Raw genomic sequence first — 13,334 nt, forward strand, 5'->3', positions numbered from 1 at the left:
ACACACCTTTTGAACACGTCTGTATCTGTATCTGTATCAATCTTGCTTTTTAAACAAGAAGAAAGAAGATGAGGACTTTGGCGAACGCCGTTTCCTCCAATCCGTGAGGGTTAATATTGAAATTAACAACAAACGTTTTTACCAATTTTTATTAAACATATACAAACATCCATGCCTTCTCCGGGATTCGAACCCGGACCCTTCGGCACGGTAGTCAACAACGCTAACCACTATACCGGTTGGGCGGCAGGAACACGTCTGAAATTCATTATTCTGCTCAACATAATTTGTCTGCATAAAATATTAAAAAATCAAAAGCTAAGTCGAAGTAGAAAAAGTCATCTCTTCTAAAACATTTTAATTGAAATAAACAGACGTTCGCCTTATCGTAAAGTAAACACCTATTTTTCAAACAGCGGATGAAACGGGAAAGAGGGAATTGGTGGGGGAAGGCAGCGAGCGAAATAACACTTTTTCGAGCTGGGGATTAAATGAGAAAGGACGAAACGATACTAAGCCAATAAGACAAGATCTGGTATTTTACTTTATTATTTAATTAGTCATCATAAATTTAAAAATTATTTTAATTTTTATTAAATTGTACTTATAAGTATTTTATATTTCAGTTGCTAATTATTATGTTACTTTAATTATTCATTATTTTAATCACTATTTTTTGTTATTTTAATTATTAAGTTTTTTAATAAGTAATTTTTTTGTTATTTTAATTACTAATTAATGTTATTATTGTGATATTTATTTCCTTTCTTTCTTTATTTTTTATTTTATTTTTTTCTGTTTTCCTGACGGCCTTCCGTAGGCCCTTCTGACTTTAGAAACTAAGCCCTGACAGCAATAGAAAATTTAATAATGAATCATATCCAGTGCACCAAAAAATAATAGCCAAAATAAAGTGAATTATTTCTACCCAAAAAAAGGCGACGGAAAACTAGAATAGCTCACGTGATTCAATGCAATGCGACGTTTCAAAGCCCTTTTTGGGGCCGTAGACCGATAAAATAGGCTCAGTATACGGATACCGATCGATTTTACCGAAAGTAACGAGTACTGGTTCACCGAGTAACGAATACATACGGGTACACAATTTCTCGTTACTTCTACAGCACTAGTGCGAGATATTTGGATAACAGATGAAGATGGTTAAAAGATCCGATTCAATTATGATTTCGATTTTTTTTGTGGTACTTATTAATAAACAAGAGGTTAAATTACTCAAAAAAATGTAAGTACATATTTTTCTTTTCTTTTATAATTGTATACTACAATTTTTGTTAAAAAATTAATACACTATTTTCAAAAATTTCTAAGATAATTATTGTCACATATGTTTTAATGTTAATAATATTTTATATAACGTATTTTAAAGTATTTGAATTTAATAATATTCTAATTCTTTTAAATGTTGGTAGGATGGTTTTTAATTCGATATTCAATTTCAGTAATATTTTAATCTAATTAAACGTTGGCACAATGTTTTCATAGCGGTGTTTTTATTCTCTTTTTTGCTATAAGAAAGTAATAATAGCCTTACTTTAGTACTTTATACTCATAGTAAATGTATTTATTTACCCTTGCCTGCCATCTTAAAAAACGACATTTTCAACAAAAAATTAATCTATTACTTTTAACGATATTTATTATTATTATTATTTTTTTTTTTTTGAAGTTTCGAATACTTTACTATGCGTAAAAACAGCGTTTTTCAAAATGGCTGACGATTGTAAAAATCGCGCCAACGTAAATTGCCAAAAATCCGTGCAACCGTCTACCAAAGTAGCACCCGATTTTTGCCCAACAACAAAAAACTGTAAGTCACAAATTGGGAAACTGTCAAAAGAAACCCAAGTTGCTCTTCTCCATACAACAGCAACATTGAATGAACTTTCAAAGTATTTGTTAAAAGAATTTAAATTACCTTTTATTCTTTTAGGAAAATTCCAGACAGATAACCTTGAGGAACGTTTCGGTCAATTTCGACAAATGAGTGGCTGTAATTATAATGTATCCTTACAGCAGATTATAGAGTCGGAAAGAAAACTAAAATTAATTAGTTTGCTTAAAATGCAGTCTTCTGAGAAAGGTTCATTTATTTTACAACATTTTTCTTGTAATGATATTGAAGATTTTAATGATTATCAACTTATTGATAAGGAATTTGCATACTTTTCCGTTTGGCCGGCGCAATCGATAAAGTCGCCGGAAATAGTAGAACTGATGCCAAAGCGAATATCTTCTCTGATAACCTTTCACAGCACTTTTTCAAAACAAGTCGCTGAGATTTATTATCAGATTTACCTTTTTTTTTTTTCAATATTGGCATACAGTTACATAGAATTTTTTTAATTATAATATTGAAATAATTCTTGCATTTAAACTCGTATTCCATACTGAGATTTAACTTGAAATTAATGTAGATAATTCCTGAGAGAATCAGATTTTTGTAGCGTATTTTACGTGAGATGAGATCGTTTGGGATCACGTGATATTAATCGGCGAATCAAGAGGTTATACCATGAAAGCATAGTAAATCTTTAATTTAAAGTCTTTAAATTCTTAAATTAACGTCTTTTACAAATAAATATGTCAAAAATGGATGAAAAACCAATGAAAATTTGGGATTTGCCCAGGACAGAGGAAGAATCCGTCAGATTCTTTCAAGCGAAAGGCGTTTTGCCTAACATTGCTATTTGTGAAAATAATCATGAAATGAAATTATATTTGAGACGAAATTCAATGGCGTTGCAACCTTTCAACTTGCCGCAGTAAAAGAAGTATACGGAAAGGCACATGGTTTGAATCATCGAGATTGAGTTTCTTGAAGTGTTTAAGATTTATCTATGGTTGGAGTGAAGAATTAACTTCAGTTAAATGGTGTGAAAAGCAGTTGGAAATCAGTCACGGAACACTTGTGTATTGGAATAACTACATGCGAGAGGTTTGTGTGGATTCTTTACTTAAACATCAACAACGCAAAATAGGAGGCCCTGGTATGATCGTTGAAATGGGTGAAAGTATGTTCACGAAGCGCAAAAACAACGCGGGACGGATTTTACCACAACTGTGGATCTTTGGTGGAATTTGTCGTGAAACAAACGAATGTTTCCTTGTGATGGTGCCAAACTGATCCATGAGTATTTTATTAGAAGCAATAAATGAAAACATCGAAATAGGAACTACAATATATTCCAATTCATGGAAATCATATTGCACTGAAAAACTGGAAGAGGAAAGTTTCGAACATTTCAAAGTGAACCATAAATACAATTTTGTAGATCCGTAAACTGCATAAAATTGACGCACACGCAAAAAATTGAGACTATGGGGAAGCGCAAAATGGCGGAATAAGAAACACAGAGGAACTGCTCGGCATCATCTAGAAAGTTACCTCACCGAATTTATGTGGCGAAAGGACACAAAAGACCCATTTGAAAAAATTCTAAACGATATTAAAATATTTATGCCTCCAAAATAAAAAAATAATAATAAATTCTTAGAATTAACATTTTTTTATGTGTATACTATGTGTTGTCGCCAATAAAGTCTGCTTGACGAGATTTGCGCCGGAGAAAAAAAAATGGCGACGTTTGCGCCGTCGAAACGGAAAAGTACCAGAATTTGTTGATGTTTTGCATCAATCCAATGATGTTAATGTTACAGAAAAAGATATAATGTGTCTAATTTACATTTCTGGATATGTTTGTAGATCCGTATTGAAGCATATAAATTGTAATCTTTGCAGGAAAAAATTAATTCTTGACAAAGAATTAATAGTTGAATATTGTGAAGATTTTGCATACTTAGCTGCTATTGCTTTTATTTTGGCCAACAGAATTTGTGCTTTTCATTAATACATCTCCATTTAAAATACTTTCAATCCTAATATCTGAAATGTATGAGAAATTATATATTTCATCAAAAAATCAACGTTCTATATTAATAAGTCTCATCACAGAGAAAGTTGAAAACAGAATTATTTGGGATGATAGTATTTGTGAGTGTGGCAAATCATGGCATGATTTGTTGAAAAGTTGTGCCACATGCATTTCCAATATATTGCTGAATAATTACTGTAAGGTTAAAAATAACAATTTAAAGGAAACCAATGACCAAAAAAGAAAAATGAGTAAATTAAATAATTCTGGAATTTTGGTGAATTTTTTACGTAATTTTAAAGTTAAATAATTAGTATTTGTAAACTGTGCATAATTGAGCCATGGATATTTATATGAAATTACCTGATCGCGAAAAAGTATATACCCTTTCCAAAGGTGAACATTTCCACATATAAAATAAATAAAATATCCAATAAAGAGAAAGATATGGCTTCAATTAGATAAGCTTTAAGATAAACAAATTGTAGATCATAATTTAAAAGTAATTTTTACCAAAACTAAAGCAGAAGAAAAGAAAAGCGAGAACAATGAAAAAAGATTATGTAGTATGATGTATGAAATGATAGAAGAACTAAGTTCAATGGAGGCTCATGAAATCCTGAAATTAGTTGAAAGATCCATCAATAAGAAAATTACGTTGTTTACAAAAACTACAAAATAAGATTTTTGATGTAAAAACTGCATATTTAAATGGATACTTGAATAAACCAATTTATATGGAACAACCACCTGGATTTAAATCAGATTCAGATTGCCAAGCATTAATAGATTGGATAAAAAACCAAAACAAAGTAGTAGTTCAAGGCACATTAATCGAAATCCTTTGCCGTAATCCAAAACAACTGGCTAAATCATGTTTATTTTTGTAGACCTCAAATCAGGGGCTACAATGATAAGCCTGTTTTGGCATTCATATTTCAAAAATTTGAATTGCAAACTTCTTGTTGATGTGAATTAATGATGTGAATTAAATAACTAATGATACAAACAATTATAACATGTATTATGCATACTCTTTGTTGTGCAGTATTCTGTTTTTCAGTACAAAATACAGAGAAGCATTTGAATTGAAATTAATTTACATCTATGATTTCTATTATTTAAAAAAAATTACATCTTTATGTCCATGGAAAGAAATTAACATGAAGGGAAATACCAATAAAAAAGTAACACATAAAATACCAGAAAATGAATTTCCCATAAAAAGTTGAATGCATATAAATTTTCTTTATGAAGTGCATATTAGCAGCTAGAAACCCTTGATATGAATAATCTTTATAATCTTTCATCAGCTTCATTCTTGCTCTCTCACTGTTTGGTAGAACAGCCATTGCTGAAATCCAATATACTATGGGAGTGGCTGAACACAAAATTCTTGTTGTGACCTACAATTTATGTAAAAGAAATTAAAATAGTTTTCTGAATTAGTAACACAGACTTCTTTACCAAATTCTTAAAAAGCATTTTTTGATGTTAAAATTCATGAAATCTTATTAATTTTCATATATATATATATATATATATATATATATATATATATAACACAAAAACATATGAAAAATAACATTTTTAACCACTGATTTAATTAGTTTTATTCTCATTGAATCCATTTTCATTATTATTGGCTCATATATTATGCTATGTTCAGTATTTTTGTCTTGCTTATTTGAATATTTGCCCAAAATAGGCTGAGTGGTAAAGTCACTAAACACTGGTAGTTTAGGCAAGTGTTCGAATCCCAGAAAGTGTGAAGGATGCATGGGTGTTTTCATGGTTTTTCTCATGTGTAGCATCTATACAAGCTAGTCTTCCTTAGAAAGTTCTCCATAAAGGTATCCTTTCCTTAGGCAGATAGCTTTCAAGTAAGGTGACCATACGTCCCACATTTCGCAGGACAGGCCTGAGTTTTCAGCCCCCGTCCCTACTTTTTACCCCTTTTTTTGGTCTCAAAAACAGTCGTATAAAAATGTAAAAGTTTTAATGGACACACAAGGTATAGACCGAGCATGCAATGAATTTTTGCTCACAGTTGCAGTTCAGACTTTCACTTACAGATAGCATTGCAATTTTTAATTGATATATTAATTTACTTGTGATTTCAATTTATAATATATACATTTAAAAATTATCAACAGTGCATTATATACCTATTACACGGTGCATTACATACTTTAATATGTATCATCCCCTTACACGTTATTACATGGCATCCAAAAATAATTCTTTTGTAATCTGCTGAAATTTCACTGTAGATATATCCATATAAAATTGTCTTTCTTTTTTCAGGTTTAGATCGTAAAATATTTACTCCATTGTTATTTTGATTTTGAGTAAGGATTAAAAAATTCTGAAAAAATAATCTACCAAAACAATGATGTGTAACGACATTTTCCAACTACATACATTTCTTATTTATCAGCGGTGCATTACATAAGTGCTAAAGGTATGTTTTACAGCAGCTTAATTAAATTAATTATTTATTTTTCCCACTGATTTTTTAGTAATGGGTTCAGAAAAACAGAAAGTGTGCACTTAACGAAGATCTACAGAAGGAATACCCTTTTATTGAAAAAACTATAAGTGATTCTGATGCATGGTGCAATGCATGTTCTTCAAAATTTTCAACAAGTGATGGTGGACATACAGATATTAAACTTCATATAAACAGTAATAAACATAAAATGTCAAATTCTGCTGCTGCTGCTAGCTCATCGTTACAGAATTTCTTCAAACAGGAGAAAAAGGCTGTAGCTGCAGTAGAAGTACTTTTGCATATCGTATTTGCCACAACCATAACTTTCAGGTCTACGGATTGTACGTCCAAGCTGCTTCAAGTGGCATTTGAGCTTAAATTTACATGTGCACAAACCAAGGCCAAAGCAATAATACTAAATAAAAGTTTTCCTGCCTTAGGCTTTAAGAGCTTTGCACAATGATTTGGAAAAATATTCATTTGTTTCAGTCTTAACTGATGCATTCAATCACAAGAAAATAAAACTTTTTCCAATACTTGTTAGATTTATAGACTAGAGTTAAGGTGTTAGAGTAAAAATTTTAGAATGTAAATCCCTAGTGAAATTTCAATATTGTCAGCAACTATTTAACTATCTGTCTTGAAGAAAATAATTTAAAAGAAAAAATTATTGTCTTTGTGCCGATAACACGATTTCTAATTTTGAAGGAGCTGATAGACATGGAGAAAATAATGTTTTTCTGGAACTGAAATGAAACTTTAACTGTGGTTTAATTGCAGTTAGATGTGCAGCACATATTATTCATAACACTATAAGAATATCACCTGATGTTTTGCCATTTGATACAGAAATGGTTATTTCTAAGATATACTAAAAATTAAATCTTATACTGTTAGAGCAGAAACATTGAAAAATTTCGGTAACTTTATAGAAACCAATTTTCAATCACAAGATATATACTAAGATATTCACAAACAAGATGGCTAGCATTACATCCAGCCATTGAAAGGGTACTCCAGATGTTTCTACCACTGAAGACTTATTTTCACTCCCAGGAAAAGTATCCCATACTTATTTTAAAATTCTTTGAAAATCCAGTGGCAGAAGCTTAGCTACATTTTATAAGAAAATGTAGCCAGCAATGAACTCAGGCTGCAATATTTCGTAAAGTTATTACAACTGAAAATAAAATTGCATCCATATTTGATGTAATTGCTTCAACAAATGCTCTCAAAGCTTCAATATTGAACAAGACAGAGGATAACTTTATTCCAATAAATGTTAAAAAATCTTAAGAAAAGAGAATGGAGACATATCACAATACAAAGTTATTGAATTTTGAGAAGCTATTGTTTCATTTTATAAGATTGCCCTTATATGGATGGAGTAGATGGATATATATAGCTGGATCATATCAAATGAAATCCTTCCTTGGAGTCAAGTTGAAACAGCCATTTTGTTAATTAATAAAATGGCACAAAATCATAAATTATTGGAAATTGATATATCTATCTATATATATGTATATATGAGGAATATGTTGTTTACCTCAAACAATATATCACGAAAAAAATATTGGAATGGTAAAAAAATAAGATGTGTCCAGTTCAGAGCTGAATGAAAATAACTGCATAGTTTAATAAGAACCAGATTCCTTATTCAAATGTTTGAAGATTGACAGAGTTTATCTTTTGTCTTCCTGGTTCTAATGCTGCAACTGAGCGAATATTTAGCATTATGAACAGTTTTTGGACTAGTGGATAAGCCACAGCTTAAAGTGGGCATTTTGAAGGGTATGTTAATGAACATAATAAATTTTGATGAAAATTGCATGGACTTTTGCAAGAAGATCAAAAACAAGAAAGATATTCTAAGAAATATTCATGCTTCAGAGAAATATAAGGCTGCTTCATCACATCAAAATAATTTAGAAGGGTTATATAAATTTATTATTTTGTTTAAAGATGAATACTACATTTTGATTAATTCTTTTTTTATTTAAAAATATTATGTATCACTATTATAAAATAAAACAAAAATTGCTTTACTTTGATGCATATATATATATATATATATATATATATATGTGTGTGTGTGTGTGTGTGTGTGTGTGTATTGACCTACATACCATCTTCACCACAATAACAATAATAATAAAACAATTGTTAAAAAAATATTTTAAAAATTGTGTATATAGGCGTCATGAATTTCAAACTTCAAAATATGGTCACCTTACCTTAAGTCCTTTGCCATAACTAAATAAACCAAAACAATAATTTGAACATTTACACATTCAAATAAGAATATCCACAAAAGGCACTGCTTAATGTGATTACACTTGTCCATGACTATTTTGATAACATTGCACAACAAGAAAAATAACCTTTAAAATATCAATGGAATTTAACTAATTTATTGTATAATTAGAAACATATACATACATACTTTCAGAGCAATCTAATTAAGGAAAAGTCATTATGATGCAGCATAAAACAGTTATATAATCTTTCAATTTTTTACATTCTTGCAAAATCTTTTGATATTTTACATTCTTGTGAAATTTCAATTCTTTTGATATTTTACATTTTTCTGAATTTTAAATAAATATATATGCTGAGGTAATGCACAATAGTACAGACCTGTTTTGTTGGCACTATAAATATTTTCAGAATTATATAAATACTTTATAAAACTATAATGTTTTCAAAATAATTCCTTGTATGTAATTTAGGCCATTCTGTTGACAATGATGTTCTTGCAGCAGATAAATTAACACCTTTTCTTCATCGTGAACATGTTTGTAAGCAATGTTTTCTCTTTTCTTCCATCGGCTAAAATCAGGCATATGTTGCTACAAAATGACCTTTCTCAACTTTTATGGCTTCACTTTCCTGCTACATCATTTTCACATATATTAAAAAAAAAAAAAAAAAAAATATGAAATCAAATCTTTTAGTTCTGAACACTGTGATATATCCTACTATGCATCTATTTCATGTTTTTATTTTGAATTTGTTTTGATTTGCAAATATTATCCTCATGGTTCTTCAGAATCATACAATGGAGAATGAAATATTTAACTTAAAAGCAGCATTCCGGTGGCTCATTTTTGGGAGTTAGTCATATATGGGTTTAACAAGGCATCATTATCCCCTAGAATTAGATAACTGAACTTCTTTCTAGAGTTCATAATAAAAATAACTAAACAGAATAAAATAATGAGTGTTTTCTAAACACAATATTCATAAAGTGTAAAGCTAAACAGGCAAAGAGATATTTTGGCACAAAAATTTAAGATTATCAAGAATTTTGCTCTGTTAAACAGTTTAGTTCAGCCGATCTTCATAAAATTTGGTAAATGGGCTCCATTGTATAAGGCTGCCTTAGATCAAAATCAAGCCGCTCGGCAACTTAATCCCTTACTTAGTGATATGTCGTGATTAGGTAATTTCTAAACTCTATATGGTGATTTTATATTTTATTTGCCAACTTTTAATTAAATAATTCTCTCAGTGATATTTTAATAACATTATCTGATTTGTGTATGACATTATTTTATAGAATTATATTTTCCATATTTTTGTATACAAGTGGGACTTGGCAATCTGATAACAAAATCCAGATAAAATTAAGCATGATCGCATGAAATGTCATCTACTGTACTTAAATTTGAGTTATCAAGAACTTTTGTTAATTACACTTAAACACCTATGATTCTACATAGATATGTTCATAAATAGATTTAACAATGCAAGACGAATATTGCAGTACAGATATTACAATACTTTGATACAAAAATAATACACAATTTTACAAAAGGCCAAAATTTAATTCTATGTGCTAAAAAAATGCTGTATACAATGGCATGAATTTACATGATTCTGATGGAGAATTATGTGGTATAAGTATACGAAAATATCAATGAAACCCATAAAATGTTTTCTTTATATTTTGTAATTCAGCATTTTCTTTCAATAACAGGAATATTATATGGAGACACAGATGCAAAAATGTAACAAAGTTTTAAAAAATTTTAAATTTAGTTTGAAAGAGAGCAAAAATTAGCAACAGAAGCTACCTTATTTTAAATTAATATACAGTACTAATGTTTTGAAGGCAAACAATATTGTTGAAAATGAATATAGTTATATCGTTTTATATTTACCCTTTTGGAACGGCAAGAAAAATTATATTGTTTACTTAGAATATCCTATCTGGCAGTTGAGTTTTAAAATGATAATAAAGATGCGAGTCTGTTCTAACTACATTTTCATATTCATTTCGAAAAAAAAAAAAAAAAAAAAAAAAAAAAAAAAAAAAAAAAACATAGTATTTTTAAACTTGGTGAAGTGGAATTTTTTATTTTCTCACGGCCATTTCGTCACATTTTAGCACTCAGAACAGGGACTTTTAAATAAAAGTCAGTCATAAATTGAGCTACGGTGTTAAGTTTAATTTCCGATTCAAAACTGCACATTAAGATTATGAATACGATGGAACAACGGGTTCTTCAGCGATTGTTCACAGTTGAAGCAAATAGTTTAGAAGAACTTATCTCCAGTAGAAGGGGTTAAAACAGAACTGAAAGCAAGATTTGAAGCATTAAAAATAAAATATGAAAGGATTAATGCTCTAAATTCCATTCACTTAGAAAAACTTCTGAAAGATAAAGGTGGAACAGGAAATGGCGAAATGAAGTGAGTACGAATTAAAACTTTTTAAGATCAAAGAAACAATTTTTACTGAAACAGTACTCTCAGATGTTGAAGCTATATCTCAGAATGGGTTCAAAACTCAGATAAAATTACCTAAGATGGAATTAACAAAACTGTCAGATAGGATATTCTAATTAAACAATATAATTTTTTTGCTATTCCAAAAAGGTAAATTATAAAATGATATAAATGTATTCATTTCCAACATTCTCCCCATCTTGCAAAATGGGGATTTTGCAACATTAATACAACTTAAACATTCTAAACTAAAATTTAAAAGGATTTCAAAAATCAATAAAGTTCATATAGTTCCAAATTTTCAATAAAATTCATAAATCCAGTTTTTGTGGAGGGCTCTCTGCCAAGATAAGTTTTTCTAAAACATCTTGGATTACTTATTTCTTGTTCTTTGATAGGTGTATATTAAACCTTTTGATCGTTTTGTTTTATTTTATAAATTTGCTTGTCTCCTACATTATTTCCCATAAAAGAGAGTTCATCTTGAATTTACCACTTCTTTGGGCACAAATGTCTTTACAGATGTATTTAGACGTTTTATTTCATGAAGAGGTCGAGTTGAAGTCATATACTTGGACAATGGTTCGAATTATGTCAGTTTAAATAAAGCTATAAATCAATTGGATTGGGCTGATATGAAAAGGAAGTATACTTTAATGAAAATAAAATGGAAATTCAATCCTCTCGTAGCGTCATGGTGGGGATGATTTTGGGAAAGGTTAATAAGAATTTTAAATTATCTCCCCCAGAAAAATTTGAGAAAAGCTTCTTTAGGATATAAAGAATTTCTAATCCTCCTCTGCGAATACGAAAGCCTAATGAACAACAGATCTTTGACTTACCGTATTTGACGGCATATAAGACGCACTTTTATTTAGAAGGCCACACACAAGGGAAAAAAAGTTTCAATAGTCCGTGCGACAACGCGGTACCACAATAACTTAAAATGTGGTTTCTTTTAGTTCTCACATTTCGTAAAAGAAAAATAAACAATCATTGAATGCACTTACTAAACATATTTTTATTAAGGAAAATTAACAAACGGCAAGCTATTTTGAACATGATATGTAAATTTCAATAATGAATAAATGAACCGCAAGCAATCAAACATAATACAAAATAAAGCAGAAACAACAAAAAACACAGATTCAAGGAAAACGTTGCCTATCATGAAATTAGACTTTAATCACTTTTAAAACCATAAAAATCCTTTTCACTATCATCAACATCACTACCGTTTCCGTTATCGCTAGTATCACCTTCTTCGAATAATGCATCGTCTTCTGTTCCGTCAAGAGTATTACTGATTCCGCACTTCTTAAAGGACTTAACAATTACTTCAGCCTTTACGTCCTCCCAAGATCTTTTTACCCACTCGCACACTTGTGAAATAGAGGGCCGCTTCATTCTACCTGAGGGTGTGAGGGCATGATGTGGCTCTCCTATCCATTTGTTCCATCATTCTCGCACTTTTTACTTAAATGGCTTATTCACTGATACATCTAAAGGCTGCAATTGGCTAGTCAGTCCACCAGGAATGATAGCTATCTGGGTTTTTTATTCTGTCGCTTTATTCTTTATGTTTTCAGTTCTATGGGCACTAAACTGATCCAAAACCAAAAGAGAGGGTTTTCTTCAGAGTCGTAGCAAGGGTTTTCAGCGCCCAGGGGCAAGTGAAGATTTCGTGCCCCCTACTGCTGGCCAAGGATGGAAAACATTTAATTCCAAAATGTCGTAACATCAATTTGGCGCCCCTTGGATTCTGCGCCCGGGGACAGATGTCCTCCCTTGCCCCCCTCTAGCTACGCCCCTGGTTTTCTTAAGAGTCCACCAGGTCGCCTCGCCCATACGTTCTGTAAACACAGTTTTATTCCAGCTTCATCCATCCTTTTGGAGGAACATGAACAATTACACCCATTGGAAGTTTTTCTTTCGGATGAGATTTTCTTTTGAATATGAAAAACTTCGGTAGTTTTGTGCCATCAGCACAACATATTAGAACTACCATATATCGGGTTTCTTCATGACCTGTGGTTTTTATGGTTATTGATTTAGACTCTTTAATACTCACAGTCTTGTTGGATGGTACATCAAATGTGAGTGGAATTTCATCCATATTTCCTATCTGACCAAGCTCAAAAGAAGTTTTCTTGCGTGCATTTATAACAAACCTATGAAATGCTAGTATTTTTCTTCATAATCTGCTGGCATTT

General features: G+C 30.5%; 1 protein-coding gene across 6 annotated transcripts in view; it reads right to left on the reverse strand.

The window, feature by feature from the left end:
• Positions 1 to 4,891: 4,891 nt before the first annotated feature.
• PIG-V (phosphatidylinositol glycan anchor biosynthesis class V) overlaps positions 4,892 to 13,334 on the reverse strand; it is a 72,065-nt gene continuing 63,622 nt past the window's right edge. For 2 of the 6 annotated variants that reach the window (XR_015041347.1, XM_085817397.1), the window contains one exon: positions 8,786 to 9,279. Coding sequence is in view for 3 of the 6 variants with exons in the window: in XM_085817397.1 (XP_085673523.1) it covers positions 9,226 to 9,279 (54 nt within the window). In the remaining 3 variants the exon portion in view is untranslated. Of the gene's footprint in view, positions 5,300 to 8,785; positions 9,283 to 13,334 lie in introns of those variants that run through there. The other 4 variants (XR_015041346.1, XM_085817396.1, XM_085817395.1 and 1 more) reach the window with 3 other exon arrangements.

The sequence above is a fragment of the Stegodyphus dumicola genome, chromosome 5, assembly GCF_044657685.1.
Source record: "Stegodyphus dumicola isolate Sdum_Otavi_A_Nest chromosome 5, ASM4465768v1".
NCBI lineage: Eukaryota > Metazoa > Arthropoda > Arachnida > Araneae > Eresidae > Stegodyphus > Stegodyphus dumicola.